Source organism: Anabas testudineus, chromosome 17 (assembly GCF_900324465.2).
Source record: "Anabas testudineus chromosome 17, fAnaTes1.2, whole genome shotgun sequence".
NCBI classification, from domain to species: Eukaryota; Metazoa; Chordata; class Actinopteri; order Anabantiformes; family Anabantidae; genus Anabas; species Anabas testudineus.
In genome coordinates, this window is record NC_046626.1 from 14,949,244 (window position 1) to 14,970,717 (window position 21,474).

The 21,474-nt window shown below is 38.8% G+C and overlaps 1 protein-coding gene across 1 annotated transcript; it reads right to left on the bottom strand.

Moving 5' to 3' along the window:
- Positions 1-629: 629 nt before the first annotated feature.
- LOC113171591 (pituitary adenylate cyclase-activating polypeptide type I receptor-like) lies at positions 630-19,540 on the bottom strand. Its single transcript, XM_026374052.1, has 14 exons — positions 19,340-19,540; positions 16,254-16,415; positions 12,305-12,401; positions 9,831-9,941; positions 9,630-9,730; positions 9,449-9,546; positions 9,132-9,264; positions 7,540-7,693; positions 7,201-7,261; positions 6,576-6,645; positions 6,378-6,469; positions 4,079-4,208; positions 3,333-3,374; positions 630-2,638 (listed from the first exon to the last, which is right to left on the bottom strand). Exons 2-14 carry the CDS (start codon positions 16,293-16,295, stop codon positions 2,435-2,437), a joined length of 1,335 nt encoding a protein of 444 aa, XP_026229837.1. The 5' UTR covers positions 16,296-16,415; positions 19,340-19,540; the 3' UTR covers positions 630-2,434.
- Between the last annotated feature and the right edge of the window lie 1,934 nt (positions 19,541-21,474).

Consider the following 21,474-nt stretch of genomic DNA (forward strand, 5'->3'; position numbering starts at 1 on the left):
CTTGTACACACTTTGTGTTTTATCTGTATCTGTTGTGGTTAATCCACCTTTTAAAGGCTTCCTAGCAAAATAAAATCATCTTCTCTGGCACACCGTTTTGCCAAAAAGCAGCTCAGCAGATGCCAATATCTTGCTTTTTTCAAAAGTTATATTTACAGTATATATTTTTAATCTCTCATAGTATCTCCTGTGTCTTTGAACAGCAATTTCCATTAACCGTGTTTTCTTTAAAATCATGAAAGAGGCTTTATGTCACACATCTTTCAGTGTCACCATTTATGGCACTTTTACCAAGAAAGATCAATCAATATAATAACTTCAGACATCAGTCATATAACTACTACACAGAGAAAAGCATGTACCTGTATACAGTACATTGACTCATTTGACAAGACACTGATTTGTGGAAAAAAAAAAAAAACATCCTTATTGTTCAACAATATCAATAAGTTGTTTAAAGATACCACATTTTTAATCCATCCAGATGATAGTACAAAAAATAAATATCTTGACCATAGTGGAAAAATCCCCCTTTACAGATCATTTCACATTTTGTCATATTTAATGATTTTCTGACCAATAACCACTCATTGTTTCTTAAGCTGTTTGAGCACAAAAACAACAAAACAAAACAAAACAAACAAAAAAAAAAAAACAGAAAATTGAGAGCAACACTGGGATTGTCAAGAGCTGTCACATTAAAGCATTTTGTGTTGACTGTTACAGCATGTAGTAGTGTTTCTGTTTTGAACGTCATGTGTTTCACGTTGGTGCTGAATTGAAATGGACTTGCAGTTATCGAAAAGACTGAAAAAAAAAAAAACTAAACAAAACAGGAACTGTGTTGAGCTATTGCTCAAGTCACACTAATAAAAAAAAAAGACCAAAGGTCAGCAGGACTCTTCACTTAGGTTATTTAAAAGATAAAAATAAGAATTATACCAGTAAATAAGCTTTTTTTTTCTGCACACAATAAAAAAAAAAAGCATAATTTTGCAAATCATCCACAATAAAACACACCACTCTTTACATGCTTTGCAGGAATGAGTGTTATTTGATCTTTATGTTATCTCGTCATTGTCCTGTAAATAAAAGTGATAGCTATTAGTGACTAACTAGGCACTTTGGAATATGAATGTAGATGCGTAATATTTAACTTTAGAAAATAAAGAGCTGTTTGAAATGGCACGGTGAGTTAAAGCTCAGATGAGTGAGAGCAAGACAAGGAGTCCTGTCATCTTTAAGAGCAAGTTGAGGGTTTGATTCTCACAGCCTACAATACAATGCTGCGTATAAAAACTCATGGCACACTGAGGAGCTCTGGATAAAAGCATCCAATAAATGGCACGTGTACTTTTTCTGTTCAACGCCTGACATGTTTGACGAGTCTGGAAAAAGAAAAGTATGTGTAGGGAGCTACTGTAGTGCAGCTGAAGACATCTGCACTGGCAGTGTGCTGGTGGGAATAGATCCGCTCAGACTGTGGGTTTATTTTTCTGCTTTCAATGAATTCAAATAATGTTTTTATTTCCCAATTGAAACCATCTTTTGATTCCCAGGTTGAGAAACACTACTTTTCACTCTATATACTGTTTGTGTGTTTTTTTTTAAATATAATTTTAATACAAACAAATGCAGTAATTTAGAATAGAGCGGGAAAGATCTTTTCTTTAGGATGTCTATGATGAAGTCTACAGATTTGGGCTCCAGTTATTACTTTACTGCATTATGTAAACAAAACTAATTCTGGTTCAGACACCAAAAGGAACTATTTACAAAGTCCATGAGCTGCATTTTTTTAAATATATACCTTTTGACATACTCCGTACTTACGGCTGATTGTAGAAAAATGTTTAAATTTAAGATGAGACATACAGCATTTGTACAAGCAAGGCGGAGGTTTGGTTGATATTTAACTGAGACAGATCAGATCAGATCCAGTCGAACAACCTGTATGGCACTTTTAAAGCAAATTTACTTTACATCTACAGCCAATTATGACCCCTAAGTTCGATTTTTCACTAGAGACATTAGTCATACAGCTGGAAGTTTCTCTTGGCACCAATTCTACATTAATGTGCCTAAAACAATGAGGGGTTACATTAGGAATAAGAACACAGAGGGAAATTCTAATGATTTGTTTAATCAATCAAAAGGAATTTGAGTTGTCTCTAAAAATACTAAGTGCATTGTTAATCATCAAAGATTGTAATCTAAGAGACAACTAAAAGTCGAATCAATCCACTTAGTGTTTAACCAAATCATATTATAAAGCACGAAAGCCAGAAATGCATTCTAATGAATGGAGTAATACCTCCCTCTCTAAAGGTCAGACTTTAAACCATGAGATATGTGAGGGGTCACTTTGGTCTGCTCTGGTTGGATTTACATAAGTGGAACGGCACCTTGAAGTTGACTCTGGCCAATCAGACACTCAGGTGGGGAGGCTGATGTTGGCGTTCTCCGCCAGCGGGCTGGACATCCGTATCTGGGAGCTGCTCTTGCTGAGGATCGACAGCTGAGTCCCGCCGTTCACTCCACTGCTGGCCAACGAAGGGTGCCTCTGCTGTTTCAGGTCCACAGCAAAGTACCGGTTCACCGTCCAGCTGCGCCATTTCCTCTTGATCTCCGACTGCACCTTCAGGGAGAAACTTCACAAGGTCATTTTTAATGTACTTTAAGCTGCACCAGCTTCTCGAAAAGGTTCAGTACACTGTAGTTATCTGAGAAACATTAGAACACACTGAGTGTTTGAGAACGTCTGTGTGAATAATCAATCATAAATGTGTTAGTTTAGTTCATTAGAGGGCAGAGGCTGTAACCAGAACCCCCCTAATCCCAATCTCTTATTCAACCTTAATCCTCTAACCCTAACCCATAACCTTAAACCCTAACCTGACGTCCCAGTAAGTGAGAACTTAAAGAGTAACAGCACATTATATAAATCCTTAATTGGCAAAATTGGGCCTTATTAACATAAATGTATGTTCAGTAGATGTTTTAATGTTATGGTATGTTATTCATTATTCATCAACACCAGTCATTATGCTTTATAGAAGAAACTTTAATTGTTGACAAATACATTAAACACAAAACAATTACATTTGCTTATATCTAAACAGGTAATTAATAAAATAACAGTAAGTGTTTTCATACTGATTTTTATTATTTATTATTTGATTTTTATATAATCAACATATTTTCACAACATTTCTAACATATACTTGCAACAGTGAGTTATGTACATCAAAAATATCATTAAGAGCATTTCTGCATCAATCTGTATGAGAAAATATGACAAAATAAATGTATTTATAGGGATAAAAGCTTACCTCTCCATTTAGAAAACAGTAGAGTACAGCCACCACAAAGCCCTAAGGAGCAGAATGTTAACAGCAAATAAGAAAAAACGGCCTACAGTGAAAATATGTTTAATCTTGATAAATAAATGCAAACTTCTTAGTAAGGGCTACAAACATCGATAGTCGGACTGTGGCTATGATTAAAATGGTAAAATGTTGAGCCATCACTGCTGTACTATAAAATATTACAGCTTTGACAGGCAAACAAAGTCTTAAAAACAAACTTAAGTGCATGGGAATTATGCCCACAGAGTTCTAAATCATTCATTTTTACCTTTTACTGAAATCATTCGGCATCAATATGTCTCCTTTATGTAGTTTAACTGTCTTTGTTTAGTTTTAAATTATTATTTTACTTTAGTAGTCTCATTATTCATTCATCATGATTTTATTTCGTGCCGTTTCACAATATTTATCAGCTTGTTACTCTTCTGCAAAGTAGTTTGAATTGCTCTGTCCCGTACAAAACAAAGCACAACTTGAAATAAAGCAAAAACCGAACCACTGCTGTCTTCACCCTTTGTTAGAAGTGTGTTTAAGTCGGTTCATACTAGAGCTGTCAGCCGAACAGGTTTGAATATCACTAGCACTCTCCTTAAGAGCCTCTTTACATATTTTACACTGAGATAATTTATTACCCCTTTATGTTTCCTCACTTATCATCTGTTATTTATATTTAATGGAAACCGGACGTTTGATGAGCTTTAAGTGCGTACCTGGAAGGATCCCAGTCCCAGTTCAAAGACCAGTCTCTCCCTTTTGCTGACATCTTCAGGTGAGAAGGCGAACACAGTGTAGTGAATACCAAACAGAGGGATGAGCAGGAGGGTGGAGCGCGCCAGACGCCTACACACACACACAGTACAGGGTTAAACACTGGGGTGTGATGTAAGTCAAACACAGTTCAGAGACAATCTCATGTGAATATGCTTTACTGCTGTTGGTCATCTGAATGTGATGTAAGAATGGAGCCACTGATGCAATGTCATGACACATTTTCTGACTACAGTGAATGAATTGTGCCAAACATAAATAGTATAAAAACATTTTTCATTGTAATCTTTAAGATAAATCAAGACCTTGATTTATCCTGTTTAATATGAAGACTCAGCCATAATTTTTGTATCCAGATTCAGAAAGTAACTTTTTTTTTTTAAATCCACCGCTATAAAGTATTCAGGTTCAATTTTTAAAGATTTACATCTTTGATAAGAACAAATACGCTTAGTGCTCAGTGCAACAGATGGAACGGGAAAATCAGAAAGTGCTGAGTGATGGACTAACACATTGTTGATTTTAATCTTTTAATGGGATTTGGGATTTGTTGATAAAGTTTGTCCTTATCCTGCATGCCTGAGGTTCTGTTCTGGTCAATTTTTAGAGCTAAATCAGATTTGGCAAGAAACATGTAGTTGTTGATGTTCAGTCTACCCCTGTAGTCAAATAGTTTGGACAAAAACACACACAAAGACCACACAACAGATGAAATTAAGACACACATGTGCAAGACAGTGGATGTAACAGTGGATGTAACAGTGGATGTAACAGTGGATGTAACAGTGTCCACTGACGCCACAGGGGTCTTTAACAAGATGAGAAAATATAAAATAGATGTAACAAGAAAAGCAAGTCTGAACTGAAACAAACCTTAAATATCCTTAATATTCAGTTCATATTTATGTGTGCGTTTGTGTGCTCCAGTACATCTATCTTTGTGAGGACTGGTTTAGGTTTTAGTGAGGACAATTTGGCCGTCCTCATTCACTGAGTTGTCGATTTTCAAATAGCTGTTTGTAGGATTTCGATGTGTAATTCTTATTCTTAAGTGGAGAGGTCTGTCTTTAATCTAAGGTAAGGCTTTACATCAGGCATGTAACCTCTAATTTGTGTAGTATGGGTAAGGGGTTAGGGAATACAATAAGTCAGTGGGTGTCCTACAATGTAGTGTGCAGTGTTTATACAGTGGGAGTCCGAGGAGTCCAGGACATTAACAGTAACCCCTGGTGTAAAACACACATATAAACACAAGTGGTCAAGACAGACTGAAGAACGTAAAGTGTGTGAGGACATTTACTGACGTAAAGCACTCCGTAGCCCCCCACTCCAACATTACTGATCCTCACTAAAAGCCGAACCCCAACATAAATGAATCCTAACCTTAACTCTAAAACCAATTCCTAACCCTCAAAAAGTCCCTCTGAAGTTGCGAGGACCTGCCAAAATGTCCCCACAGTGATAGTATCCAACTAAAATATGTCCACACAATGTAATAATGACATGTGCACACACACAGACACACGCACACACACACACACACACACTTACAGCGTGATTGTGGATAACTCTGACATCCTGCACGAATGCTGAACAGCCTGTGTGGGCTCACTGAAGCATTTCTGAGCACAGCTGCTACACAGCACAAAGACAATACAACAATACAACAAAGACAATGTCTTTAGGGACATAGACGCACAATCTCACACGACACACACATCTTCACACTAGGTCACACACACATAGGTCTAGGCAGCAGGTGAGAATGACATTATCTAAAGGGCCTCAAAAGACAGTATCCTGTGGGAGCAGAGCAGGAGTGATGTCTGGCTACAGTACAGCTCCATAATGAGGCGCACGCTTCCTGCCAACAGGTACTACAAATAATTATGTTTAGAAGTGTCGAGGACATATCAGAAAAAACATTTGGAAATAATCTATATAATCTATGCATCATCCTTAAATAATGTAAAATTCTTTACTAGTTGTGGTGGTTTGAAAATTGTTGACAATAAGAATAATACAAATATTGCCTGATGTATCCTCTAAGTAGACATGAAAAACATTTATTTAAATTTTCTTGTTTATGTGCACAGTGTACAAGAAAATAAACGATTAATTAGCAAAGTAACTAACTTCTACCACAAAATACGGCCTTCCAAACACACACACACACACACACAGATTTTTGTCTATATCATATAAACAGTTGTGCTAATGAAATTGATAACTGTAACTTACAGGTAAATGCTTGATTCATTCCCTCCAATATCAGGAGATTGCAGCTTCTGGACCAGGATAATAATAATTCCAATGAAAAGGACAAAATTGATCTGAGGAATGAAGAGAAAAAACAAAAACAACAAACAAAACAAGGATTCCAGTAAATCTGTGTGAAAATCGATTTCACATGAATGAACAATACATTTTCTGTCATACCATTATGGACGCCACAACTGGTCCTTTGATTACCCACCAGAGGGCAGTGTTCTCATTTGTATCCCAGCATCTAGTGAAGAAAAGTGTACAGACCATAGTTGTAATTATTCAATGTGCATGACTTCACTTTCACTTCACCATACAGTATATCAGTGAATCTGGCATTTGTTGAGTAAGACAGGGAAGGAAACATGCACAACAATAAACAATAGATTAGATTAGTCTAATGTTTTGGCTGTAACATGTTTTACGTGTGTGTGTTGTGCACACTAAATGAGAAAACATGAAAAAGGAGGTCAGACTAGGGAATGAACAGAGCTTTGCTAAACAACTCAGAACCAACAAGATCTTTGAATTTGCATGACAACACAATGGTGTCTCATTTACTTAATCCCATGCAACCCATGATAGATCAGTAGAAAATAAAAGCTAACAGTCCATATGCATTTCTTTCTTTTCTAAAAAAAAATTAAAATAAAATAAATAGCACAATGCAAAATCATTAAGGAAGTAATTAGAGCTGTGTCTGTACCTAAAGTACATAAAAATACTAATACTTAGTGTATTTACTAAGGTACTATTCCACTACAGAATCTGAACTTGGATAAATGAGTGTGGGACATACCCAGTGTCGTGAAAATGGAGTCTCAGAACCGCCCAGACAGTCACACAAATAGTCGGAGTTCCTGTGACAACAATAATCAAACTGAATTCAAGGTACAGTATATTTGTTTTTATCTAATGTCACAAAAATAATAACTTAAATTTAAAATACTGCATTTTGGTGCTGCACTTAGACCATTTCTCCAAGTCTAAAAATATAATTTGCCCAAGGTGTGCATACATAACTGCGAATAAATAAATACATTTTTACATATTTTACAATTAAAATACAAACAGTCTCTAGAGACGTTTCTACTTTCCACCACCCCATACATGTTTAGTCGGTCAGAAGACCACTCACCCCATCCTACGATGGTGTACCAGTAGAAGTATCGTCTCTCAGGAAAGAAAGTCTCCACGAGCAGAGTGAAGAGATACAGGCCCTCAATAAACAGCCAGAAATAGTTGGACATAACACAGTAATGGAAGAAAACCATCACCGCTTTGCACGCCATCTGCACAGAGCAACAAAGGCAGCTGCGTTACACCGGCGAAAAAAACTTTGGAACGCAGACATCATCAGATTTTACACTAAAAGGTAAAGAAACGAAAAAGAAAAATCAAAAACACAAAACATGTTCCTCATCATCTGTGGTACTTTAATTTAATGATCTAAAACATCAAAGCTGCTCAAACCTTTGACTAAATAACTTAAATTATTCCAACAAAAGATATTAAAAATACAAAAGCAGTATTCAGAATCAGTAAATAACACAACATACAACATATTAGAATTGGGATAATATAGTAAATGTATATAATATAGAATATTGCAGTTTAAAATCTATGTTTAATGGTTAGTTCAAAATCTCAAAACAAAACATAAGTGACCAATATTCCAGTAAATCAAAGTGGAGACATTATTGTGACAGATGTCAGAAGTCTGCACCATATTGCATTACTGTAAATGTTTTGCACGAGAAAATGAATTAATATTCAAACTCTGAATCTCAAATTTCCCCCTCAGCAGGAATGACCCACATACTTGTCAACATGTCAGGTGGACTGTAATCCAATTATATCATGTTAATGAATAAAGTGCGAGTGGGGTCAACCAATTATGGCACTGATCTGCTTCCCGCTACCGGCCTGCCACAATGGTGACCTGTAATCACCATGGCGACACCGGTAAAGCAGTTAGTTTAACACACATACACAAAAAAAGGGCAAAGTAACCACTGATATGCTAATGGAGCTCTAGTAGAAGATTTCTACTGGCCTTGCTGAAGCCATTAGCGTACCTAATTAGGTTTATTTATCATGCCTGCTTAACAACACTGAGCAATGTGTTGTTACCAGACAAAGGCTAAGAGCTTGTTCTGCAATTGTAATCAGGGCGTATTACTCATCTAATAGCATGTTTGCATTTTGTAAAATTTGCATGTGACTGAAGTTCCTTCAAAAAGGTACATATCAAATAGGAAAGAGTGAAGAAGCATTTCAAGCTCTCCGTCTGTGAACCTCTCTTTACATCACAAACAGAACAGACCTCATCATGTGTTTTCTCCTCTTAAATGACTGCACTTCAACGAAACTCTTTAATAAAGCTCCCTGGAATTGATTAAGCAATAATTGGGAAAACTGCCAATACTACAAACTTCCTATAAGTGCTTACTCAAAAGATGCCAGCAATTATATTGTGTGAGTCAGGATCATTTAGAATAATAAAAGGCCTCATTTTCCAATTATCTGCTTCAGATTTAAATTAATGAAATAATTAGCCTTGGGAATTAAAAGGACCCCCTTATTTTTCCAATAGCAACAAGTAGTAATGGTTGCCATCTTTCCTGTTGAGGAAAACCAGCAGCCAAACATAGTACTTGTGTGTTTTATAAAGTGTCTGAATGACCTTACAAGTACATGCATAAGAGCAAAGTAGTTGCTGTTACTGACCGTGTGAACGAAGCAGTGGTCACTGTCCTCCTGAGCGTACAGCACGCCATCCTTGATGAAGACCGAGATGGCTCTCAGGATAAAGGACACAAACAGATTCATGTGAATGAAGTTTCTGGTGCAGTGGAGCTTCCTGGAGAGAAGAGGAAAAAATGTGTCACATCGTGTCTCACACTCAAAACATAAGAGCAGAGAGTTTAAAAATGCAGCTGCTTTAAAGTGGTTCATTGACATTTTAAACCTTTGGGTTGATTTTCCTTCAACTTCTGTCATTCTTAAATTGAATTTAATATTTCCTGCACAATTGAGATACTAACCTGAATCTGCAGAGTATGACCATGGCTGTAGTCAGAGACACCAGGGACGTGCTGTAGCCAACTGTGTACAGGGCCTTCACAGATGCGTAGTACATATCCTTATATTGGATGCACATTGTTAGTAATGTGTGTAAGATGATAAGTGTAAAACGCAATTTAGATAATGAAATAAGCAACATACGGGTTTGGAGGTGTTGTCGTAGAAGAAGCAAACATCCGCGTAATGAGGGTTAAGATCAGACCAGCCATCCTCTGTACAGTTACGACTCACTTTCCCCATCTCTGAAAGTTAAAAAATATGCTTGAACTCAATTGGACTGAACTGCGTTAAATTGATTTGGAAATTCAACTGAGACACAGTTGGTGTTTTTATTCCACTGACCATCGTCAGGCCCCATGTAGTCACGGAAGAGCTCTGGACAGTTGACCACCACAACCTCACCAATGCTGGCTGCCTGCCAGCAGGTCAGGTTGTCCCACATCCATGGACACACTGAGGGGCAGAGGACAAGAGAAAAAACAGCAGCATTTAGTCAGAGTGAAGCATTTCTGTTGTAATATTTAAGAAATCAGCACCCCACCACCTTGTTTGCCATGTTGTTTATGCTCAGCTAGATGTGCAGTGCTGCTGAGGCAGGTACTGTACAAGTGTGAGTGTGTGCATGATCACTGTCGTGAATTTTGAGTGTGGATGCAACAGTGCATGCATGTGTGCACGTGATCCTGGACATCCACTGTGTGTGTGTGTGTGTGTGTGTGTGTGTGTGTGTGTGTGTGTGTGTGTGTGTGTGTGTGTGTGTGTGTGTGTGTGTGTGTGTGTGTGTGTGTATAGCCCTTTCTTGGCTCCCTAATCTGTTTTGGTTCTGTCTGGTGAGCCGGACACGAAGCCAATTACCTTTTAAAGGGCAAATAGGAGCCAAATGAGCCGCACTGAGCTACAGGGGTAACCGGCTTAATAAAGCACTCTGTCTGCATCACTGGCTATCTCACACAAAATCCCACAGTATTCTGAATCTTCAATCAGGTGCAAAGACACAGAATAATGTACCACACAAATACTGCACATACACACAAACGCAGATGAATTCACGAGACAGATATTTTTCTTGTTAAAGATGAGCTGATCGAAGGAAAAAGATTTGGTTTTTGTATTCTGAGTCATGGCTAGCAGCTGTAGTAGAATACTGATGAGAAATTCACATCCGATTCCCCTACATTTTTACTTGCCAAAAGAGCATCTATTCATCGTCTTTATTAAAGTTTAAACACTGCTCTGAAAGGAACAACATGTCATAGGGCTCCTGGAACGATCTTCATGAAAAGTAAAATTAAATAATTTGATGCAGCCAACAAAGCAGAAACACAAAGATATTTAATCCACAATGATAAAAACTCCTCTGCTAAAAAAATTGGTTGTCAATTAATTATCTGTCTGATACTTCTTTGATTAATTTACTAGTGGTTTCAGCAAAGATGGATTTTTTTGTAAGATGACAATCATAATAATCCAATTTATTTTCAATTAGCATTGGAGAAACTGTCAAATGAAGATGGATTCATTTCTGAAATAATAAAGACAGAATTTAAAACAACTTTTTATTTTGCTAAATTCAACAGCATGGTGATTACAGCACCAGGCGGCAAACCATTATTTAGCTATTTCAAATGGCCTGCAGACTAATCTGTGGCCAGTGTGAATAAAAATATAATAATAAAAAAAGACCTTGATGAATCAGAGGAAGGAAAATGTATCCAACCAAGCTAAAGAAGCACATTTTCCTTTTACACCCCCACCCCTCTACCTTCATTTGCTTTTTCTCAAACCCCCAAGTTAGATTTCTGCAAACACAGCTTTTTTTATTTCCTCTCCAACGATTTGCTGTCAGCAGAAACACTGGATAGCTCCTTTCAAAAGGAACAGAAGGGAGACATGGACAAGTGAAAGGGTCGAAGCAGGTCAAAATGTGACTGGATGGGCTAAAAATCTCAATACAAAAATAAACAAGCCATAGAAAATTAATTGGATTGTTAACCATGTATGTGAGTGTTGAGTGAAATCAAATTATTATATATAGTTACATACAGTACATAACTGATTATTTTTAACCTACCTCAGAGACCTTGTAAAAATAGACAAAACACAGGCTACAGGGCTGACCTTTAAAATCTACAGATGACAAATGAGCTGAACTTACAGCTCCTTTCCCTTTTAAACTTGTTATCTTATGCTCTAAATCTTTGATGTTTGTTTTTTCCAAGGAGCTGGTAGCTGTCAGCAATGCCCTGAGTCACAGTGCAATCTGGGAGATGCAGTCTGTTGTACAGCTTTCAAGCTGCGTGAGGCCTCCAGCAGTTGCTAATGAAAATCACAATCCATAGCCAAGAAAATAATTGCTTCCAGCATACACATTGTGTTTTTTGGGTGACACGTGGGAGAAATGTGAATGCAGTTCAGCGTGTCGTTTGGTGGTTTTGGAGGTTTGCATTTACTATGTGAACTGTTTGCCAGATGGTTGCCTGTGTCCGGTATACATGTAACAGCCTTTCAGATAGATGAACCCAATAATATGAAGCCAAGGTGCTCTTTAATCATTACATGTCTATGAAAATATCATCATATCAGGGTGGATAAACTGAAAAATCCCATTTCGGTCAGTGCAAATCTAGCCTCTTATTTGTTTAATCTGTAGGAGATGCACAACTTTCATCAGTAGCTCTGTGTTTCCTGAGCATCTCAAGATGTAAAGAATTTAATTACAGCTGAGCTATGAAAAGGAATGACTTCATGCCAATTTTCCCCACACAGGACACACAGACACATGCATACCAATGTTCGTGACCACATCCTTGTCTTACCTAATTCAGGCTCTTCACTGGGGTCATGCAGTGCAATCATCTCCATGCATTTCTCATGTTCCCTCTTGGTTATACAGTGCTCGGACTCTGAGGCCGCCTGTAGAAAACACACACACACATGTAACACAGTTATTGACTGGACTGATACACTGGACCTTAGAGGCTATTCTTAAAGGCCCTGTGTCCTCGTGGTGAATAAAAGTCCAGTATTCCCGCATGTTTAGCTCTGTTTTTTTCCCTCCATCATGTCCTCAGGTAAATACCTGGATCTGAATCTGCAAATACTATAAAATATGTTCACTCCTAGTCCCTTACTTTGTCTGAGGTTTGTAACTGAGATGTGTAGTGTACTGATGTTTTAATTTTCCTGAAAAGGATACATCATCAGCTGAAAAAGATGCTGATGAAACCAGTAACAGCGCAACAGTAAAGTAATATCCTGAACCAGATAGCTACAGTAAACAGTAAGCTGATACTAAAGCTTCAGAAAACCAAGTAGATCTGTAGATTCAGGGAATAACTGCTTGACTTTTAAGCATTTCTACATTTGGCTGATGCTTTTTTTCAAAGCAACTTACAAATAAGATACAAATCAAGCACAAATGTCTGGAACAAGACATTGAAAGCAAATTGCCATTAGAAGAAATTAATCAGTTTTGTGAGATTTACATAAGTGGCAGACAGGAAAATTCAAAAGAAAAAATCTTTAACATTGTTAGACTGTTGTGGTTTTCAATACATACATTTGCTGCCTGACTCACTGTCACTGCTCTCATCATCACCCTTATTTTCAACTGCATTTGTAGGCTAACAGACTAGCATCAAGCGGGAAACAGACATAATTAGAAACAAGATGGTGAACAGAGTGAGGGCTTTAGCACAGTGTGTTTTGGTGGAGACCAAAAACAGAGCTAAAAGAAAAGTGACTTCTATTCATCAAGCAGCCAGAAGCCCAACTCCAAGTGAATGTTAATGTTTCCCTGTGTCATGGGTTGAAAGTGCGTGTTTTAGAAGTAAAATCTTAAGATATTCAATTAAATATTTCTTGTTCTCTGCCTTCAGAGACTTCCTCATTCACATCCACTTAAGAGATCACACCAAGCCCCTGAGCACTTTGATTGAATCCTTCTTCAATTTTTCATCCCATATAAACACATTATCCAGCCAAAAAGGTGGTAGAGTTACTCTACATTTGCCATTTTGTTTGTTAACATTCTCCCACTCTCAAGGCCAGTCTCTGTTTTGCACCTTTAGCTTTCTTGCATAGGTGTCCCATCCCTCTGAGCCATGGCTGACTCATCACTCTCTCAGCCCTTCAGTGTGAATTTACTTGCCATCTAGATAGGGAATCCACTGACATTATATACATACAGTATATACGTAGATATAGATATTATGTATATGCATTATGTGAAACGTCATTAGTGTTATCTGCTGTTATCCGATACAGTTCCATTTCCACTGTAAGTGTATCGTATCTGCCTCATCATGAAACAACAAAAAAAGAGAAAAAGGCATTAAATACCCACCTTTTTTTATTATTGTTTGGTAACATTTAATGAAACTGACACTGGCCTTGTTAGAAAGAAAGACCTCTTTGTACCCACAGCAAGCATCGATGTTGCTAAGCAGCGGGTAACCATCTAAGAGCCAATACACAGTGTAGGCAAGGCTTTGCAGAACTGAGAAATAATTGGATGCAGATGACTAATATCTGTTTTGCATGGACAAAGACAGGCCTGTAAGATGACTGTGTAAAATTTGTTATGTTGTTAGGCGTTTAGGGGATAGCAGGTTATGTATGTCATTGAGGTGAATTGGCGGGTCTACAGGAAGGTGGGGCCACGTCGCTGCTTCGGGTTAGGCCTGGCTGGGTCACGTGGGCAAAAGCCATTGGCTACTGGGACACAGAATGTCATCTGGCTGGAGGGGAACAAGCCTGAACTGGTGCTGGAGGTGGAACAGTACTGGCTAGAGATAGCTGGTCATAGAGTCATAGCTTGTCCATAACCAACACCTTGTTGTAGCATCTAATTATCATCTATGCGTGTCCATAAGTGCACATGGCACTATGACACCCTAGGTTGGAGATCAATCGTTTGATTTGTGTTGCGAGCAGTAAGTCAGACCTGTTCACAGTGCATGTTGGACATGGCCTCAAGTGGAGGAGTTTAAAGTATGTTGGGGACACAAGTGAGGCAAGAATGGAGCATGAGATTGGACAGATCGGCAGCAATTGGTCAATGTACAGGTCCATTGTGGTGAAGAAGGAGATGATGCAGAAAAAGATGGATGGATGGATATATTTACAATTAATATTTATAAATGCAATTACTCAGACTAGTGCATTTACCTGTGTATGTTACACCGTCATCTAACACACACACACACACTCCTGAGTGAAGAGACACACACACACACACACACACACACACACACAAAGTTAAGACTTATGAAGTGGCACTTGGAAGCTAACACACAAGCAAACATGCACACAAAAAGACAACAAACTCCTCAGTAAATCCTCTGAAGCAGATCCTCTTAAATTAAAAATGGAGTGCAATTATAAGCTGAGGTTTACACATCACTGAAATAAAGCAGCTATTTACAAAAGGATCAAGTTTTGAAGGCTCTACCCACCATCTGACTAAGTATGCAGGTACAATTTCAAATTGTTGCGCTTGGTTGACACTTCCAGTATTAAACTTGAACAGCTCTCTAATGTGTCCTTGTGTATAATTTGATTGCCTGAAACTGATATTTTTAGCCATAGCAAAATAATTAAATGTATTGAAGCTTGTGAGGAAGAATGGATTACAGTAAACGTAACTAAAAAAGACATTTTAGGTTATCTTAGGTTTTAATTGTGCATTGCTGCAATTAAGTAACTAGACATTTGCATTTGTAGTTTGTACTTAGGAAAAGCTGGTGCAACCCAATCCATGTCAACTTAAGACTGCTGATGGTGTAAAGAGATCTAAAACAGGCATCATTGCATACGTGCCAGCTGACAAATCACTAATATATTATCTATGCATGTTATTCTGTGCTCTCAATTGCTCCTCTCCTCTCTGAAACAGATGTCTATCCAGATAAGCAATCCATTTTGAAGCTGCAGAATCCTGTTTCCCTCCCCAAGGCTATATTCAGGGGCCAGACAGCTCAGTAGCTCCCACAGCACTGTGCAGCACAGATAATAAAACTCCCATTTGACGTTGCAGACCACTGGTACAGACCCATTTGACACAAAATAAGTACATCACAGCAGACGCATGTGCCACACGAGCTACTGAAGGTCAGTGCAAGACTGCACTGCGCAGGGATGTCAGCTGGAGGAACACGTCACACATGTTAGGGGCCAGTGTTAACTTAAAGGTTAGAGAAGATGTTGGTGACTGCAAGGTCACACTGTGAGCTTATTTTCATGTCAGTAGTAACCATCACTAACAGGCACTATTACTTTTTCCTCAGGACATTATAAATGCATGAGAAACTACACCATAGATAAATAGGGATTGATCTAGATTTTCATATAAACCAAAAATAAGTCACGTATCTGTGTGGTTTCACCAATTTAAGTGATGCTGCACCAGTGCGCTGAATATAATTCCTCCTACACATCTTGCACAATTCTTCCGTTCTGATTTTTATTTCAATAGGTCCTCTAATAAAAGTGAGTCAGAGCAGATGAATACGCATGTCTCTTATTGCTAATGCTCTAAAAGGCACCGGGAGACTTAACAGAGTTGATGCAAGATCTGTATGATATGGCTGATGCGGCATATAGACATTTACATACTGTCGGTCACATACACACACCATAAACCGTAGTTAGAGCTGAGCGAGGAGGCCGTTAATGACCACACCTTTATACAGTATGTGCATACCTGTATGCTTTTAAAAACACACATGTGGACAGTACACAGATTCATGCACACGAACAACTCACCAAGAGCAGCAGAAAGATGGCAGTCAGCAGGCAGCCTCTCATTGTCCCCTGTAAAGAGCTTGTATCCAAAAAGCCTTCGTAGTCTGTGTGTTTATGTATGCGTTCACAGGGATGCACTGAAATTGCTCCCGTCAGCGTCACCCCGTTTCAGCATCAAGGGCTCTGAAATATAACACACAGAAGGAAAAGACTCAACAGCACTGACACCAGGCCGCAGCATCCTTATATTATGTTGTCAGAGCCATATAACAGTGAATTAAGCAATATGCAGATATATGCTGTTATGATGTACAATATGATGAGTGTTTCAGACAGAATTAACCTTATTATTCTGTACTTTGATAAAAATCTTTTTATAGTAAAGTGTTGAACTTGAGTTAGTTACTACTGAGGTTTTATTTCACATTAAATTGATTAATTTACACAGATTTGAACTCAGTAGTGCCACAGCCTCACTGCAGCCTGCAAGACTGAAAGAACTACTGTCATGATAGTTTGTGATTTATGTGGCACACTATTATACCAAAGTATGAATGTTAGATCATCCCAAAATGGCACCACATTAGCAGCTGAAGCATTACTTTTAGAGAGATATCAGATGTAATATGTTTACTTTATAGGACCATCTTCTATAAATAGCATGTGACTTTTTTCTTCTAGAAAGAACAACAAGCACGTGACATATTCACATTATGTCACAGGGTTTGGATAGGATATTTAATTTCTTATTGTAACTCCAAATGATTTATAGTATTAATATAGTTAATGCTAAATATAATACATTGTGTTTGTTATGCTTCATGTGTTTCATTTGATTGTTCTATTTTTTTTTTTTACTGTTTTCTATTACATTCAATTTCATTCGTCAAATCCTGTTTTATGTCTACTTCTACCTACAGGTCTCAATTCCTTAGTTGTGCATTTTGCAACTAGTAAATGAAAAAGAACCTGTTAAAAACTCAGTTCTGGCACTAAAACAAACTATTTATGGATCAATGAAGAAATAGTTTTTGATTAAACTGTTACATAACACATTTTTTTTCCTGCATTGATTCAAAAGCGTTTTCTTTTCATTTTTTAAATAAAGGTTCATTACATTCTGTACGTCACTCTGATATCTGCTGTATGTCACAGCTTTAGAAAAAACAAACACTCAGCCCTTTAGTGCATCTGTATCCTTTCATATTTTGTTCCCACACAATCATGCACTCATATAAACCCCTCAAGAAAACCACAAAGAAAATGTGATGTTTGCTTAGGATACATACAACTACAAATTATATGTCATCACTCAAAGTGCAAATTAAAGCAGAAACCATAAAGGTGTGGATTTATGAAGGACAAGCTGATTACCAAAGTCAAGAAATGTGGAAGGTGCACATAAATGTTCTTTTAGACGATAAAACTCATGTGCCTCGGGTCCAACTTCAAAAACAACCTCCCCAACCCACCTCCCTTCATGTCTTACTCATCAGTTGAGCTTCCTGAAAGCCCAATGATTCACTGCAAACACAAAGCGCACACTGACCAGAACCAGCAGAGACACATAACACACATAAACAATCAGTGACACAGCATACACACACACACACACACACATTCCGCTCTGTGTCCATTCCCTCTAGTACTGAATCCAATTACCTCTAAAGCATCTCTAGGATGCTTTATCAAGTAAAAGGATAGACGACTCTCTGAGGAAAAACCAGGAGATATAGAGGGCTGACACCAAACTGTTGGCATAAACATTTAAACAGAAAAATAGTGATTCAGACACAAGTTGAATCAGACAGAGTCAGAAACAGACGTGAGATCAATTCGCTCTATTCTATTTGTCTTTGCCTCTTTAACCCAAAATGTCACAGCAGCCATGTTGCTGGGGGCTGCAAATGAAGTTAGAAAACCAGCCCGTGGTATTTCGAACAAATCCATATGACTGTGCTATTGATGATGCACTGATGCAGTAAACAACATAAGAGGTAAACACACCCTGAGGGCAACACAGCAAAAAAAAAAAAAAAAAAAGCTTTGCTTTGCACAGCGCTGCATACATGTGAGTCACTCAGACATCTGTGGATCTTTACACAGGATCATTTAGGGGGAAATTCAGATGTTTCAGTTCAGCAGGATACCAACACGGTTTTACTGATACTTGATAAACGCAGCAGTGGAACAAGATCACACAGAAACACCCTATAAACAATTAAAACATGATGAACATGCAATAGGAGGGCTGGGAAACACTCCCACTAAAACTAGCATAAGGTTATCAATCAGTCACAAGGCTGTGCATACACTGTGTGCAGATATGGATGCAGAAAAAGGGAGAGAGGAAAAACAGAGGTCTTCAACTCTGTGCACCATTTATCCCTCTTGTAAAGATCTGCCTCAGCACATCAGCCTGTGTGTGTGTGTGTGTGTGTGTGTTGAATTCCTCGGAACATCATTGGACATTAATTATTCATCCTCAGTTTAAAACGACCCCAGTAAAACAAGAGAAACACCTCCAATTAACCCAGATTCAAGTCTCTTAATGCCCGTTCATGGGGATTGCAGCTCTGCCAGCGTGCAATAGCGCAACCATTCAAAATCATTAGTTCTTGGCAGCTTTGCTGGTGTCCTTGTGTCATGATCATACAGACCACACCGAGCACGTTTCAGGAATAACAGCTAACGGTGTTTTCTTGGGAGGAGAGAGAAGGAAATGTAAAACAATGTTAATTACAATCAATCAGCGACGAGTGATTTCTCCCTTGGCGGTGCAGAATCAATAGGAGATTTTAACCCTGCTCGTTCCCGTTTATTCCCGCATTCACAAGCGTTTATTGCATCAATGCACATGTGTGACCTTCGCTTTGCACATGGAAAACATCAGCAAGAAAAGCGTCCGCCCCCCTCCACCGCTTATTTACTGCACACTCTTATTTGAAATCCATCCCCGCGTTGTTTTTTTTTTTTTTTTACTTGTATTTAAGAAGAAATATGCAGACGCTCCTTTTATTTTTCATATTTAATCCCCCACAGCAAAATGTAAGGTGTAAGTAAAGGCGCGCAGCAGGCGGCGTGGAAAACAATCCAAAGCAACTTACCGATGCGTAATTTTCAGAGGCGCAAATGTCTGCACATGAAGGCATCTGTGTTGACGGCTCCCCGCGCTGTTTGGCTGAGACTAGTTTTGGTGAATGCCTTGTTTTACTCATAAGGCGTCCTGAATACGACAGGTGCCGTTCGTTGTGCCGCTGCTGCTGCAGGACACACTCACCGCGTCGGCTGCTGATGCTGCTGCTGCTGCACCACGACGAGGTGGAGGAGAAGGAGGAGGAGGAGGAGGAGGAGGAGGTGAAGGGTGGTGTCAGTTCCTTCGCGATTCACACCTTGTCAGACACATGAGCAACAAAGTGAGACAGCAGTTTAATCTACAAACGCAGGGATGCAGCTGGGAGGAGGAGGGGACCTTAAAAATGTCAACACTGGGATGTTAAACTGAAAGAAGAAGGAGAAAAAAATAAGAATCAGCGTGTCCTCGCATGCGTAAGACTTTAATCCAAAACAGGAACTATTCATAAAACTCTCTGACGTTTGCGCCTGCGCCTCTCCGGCGCCCCAGAGGGTCCGGTTCCCTGCTGGGTGCAATTTGTGAGGCACTGAGTAGACGGATGATGTCTGAGTGAGTCACGTTTAGCCGAAAGTTTAACTTTTGAAATCTTACATGTCTCCCACAGCAATCCAGAGCTGCATTTAGATGCAGCCCACTGCGACTCTGTGGTGCAAATGGCAACTACATTGCCATGGAAGTGGTCAGCGTGGTAGTTGGAGAGCGTGTTTACTTTCAGCACCACGGAGAGCGACCGAGCAATCGCTTCAGGGCATCAGTGAGGTAAAAGCAAAACCTCCACTGAAGTTCATGACAACGTTTGATCTACAAGTAAACAACATTTTCATGAATACTAACACCGATGCATTAATTAAATTTGAAGATTATTTTCGTGATCCAAGCAGGGGTGGCGCAAGAGGGGTGGATTACTAAAAGGGGATTACAGAGACAACCGAAGAGAGACATAAAATGACCATCAAGAGAAGAAAATAAAGGTGCATAAGGAGCACAGGTCTCAGCATGACCACTAAGAGACACAAATCTGAGTGCCTGTGTCAATGCACCATAGTGACTGTCCATTGTCCATCACAGATACACAAATAGGTATTAACTGATCTGAAGTCTGTAGCAGACTACATAGTTTCCAGAGGCAGTCATATGAAGCATGGAGTCCTGAGTGCAGCATGACACTGAAGTGATTGATCGCCAGGCTGGGGCCTTGTGATGGGTGGGCCATGAATCAATGAAGCATAAAAAGTATTACACCCTGCTGTGATGTGGACATTCTCATAACAGAACAGGAAATAAGAAAGCCCGCAATATCTGCCTTGAAGATGCAAAGCTCATCAAGATATATTAAACGTGGAGGGGAAAAACGCACGACAGCTCCTGATTGGATAAAAGGTGGTGACACATGTTTCCTGCCTGGAACATTTTTAACACCGTTACTGAACCTCAAGGACATCCATGGAAATGCTCCCATTGAGAGAAATTCAAAAATGGCTCTGTCATTGCAATGTGCGGGCTATTTCTGTGGTATAATAATGGGTAAGACAATGATTCGAGCCTTGTTTCCATGGCAAACACTCAGCTGCATCTTCCAGTGGCTTCACATGATTTGGCTTCAAAATTCTCTTTGAACTTTAGACCAAGCAACAAGGCAGATGCAGTATCACATAGCTATGATAATTACAACTGTGTGCGAGAAGAACAGCAATAGAGGAAGTCGAAGTAAAACTGCAATTACTGTGATTTTATTTAGACTTTGCTGAAATATCTTGACAAAGTGTCTCCGTTGTGGTCTAGAATATGAAATAATCAATGTAAAAATTTCAAGCACTTGTTCAAGGATGCAGTGACACATCATTAGTACATGTAATAGACGTCTGTCAGTGTCAAGGACTAAACCAGCAACCCCAAATGACCTCTACACCCAGAGACCAAGACAAATGTGTGTGTCATGTGCATGTGTGATTTTCATTCCTCACGGCATCTTAGGAGAGTAGAGAAATGGGAAGATGAATCTTCACTGTCTATAGACAAACGCAGTAGATAACACAGATCTGTCTGATAACACAAAACTATATTCCCTCTTTAGACAGTTCTTGCCAAGATAAGTCATTTGCAGGA

Excerpts from the sequence above, each read along its gene's own strand:
- LOC113171591 (XM_026374052.1), bottom strand. The coding sequence starts at position 16,295 with ATGAGAGGCTGCCTGCTGACTGCCATCTTTCTGCTGCTCTTG. Across the intron at positions 9,731-9,830 it reads CTACATGGGGCCTGACGATG|AGATGGGGAAAGTGAGTCGT; the intron begins GTCAGTGGAATA and ends TTTAACTTTCAG. Across the intron at positions 4,209-6,377 it reads AATGAATCAAGCATTTACCT|GCGTCTGGCGCGCTCCACCC; the intron begins GTAAGTTACAGT and ends GTGTGTGTGTAG.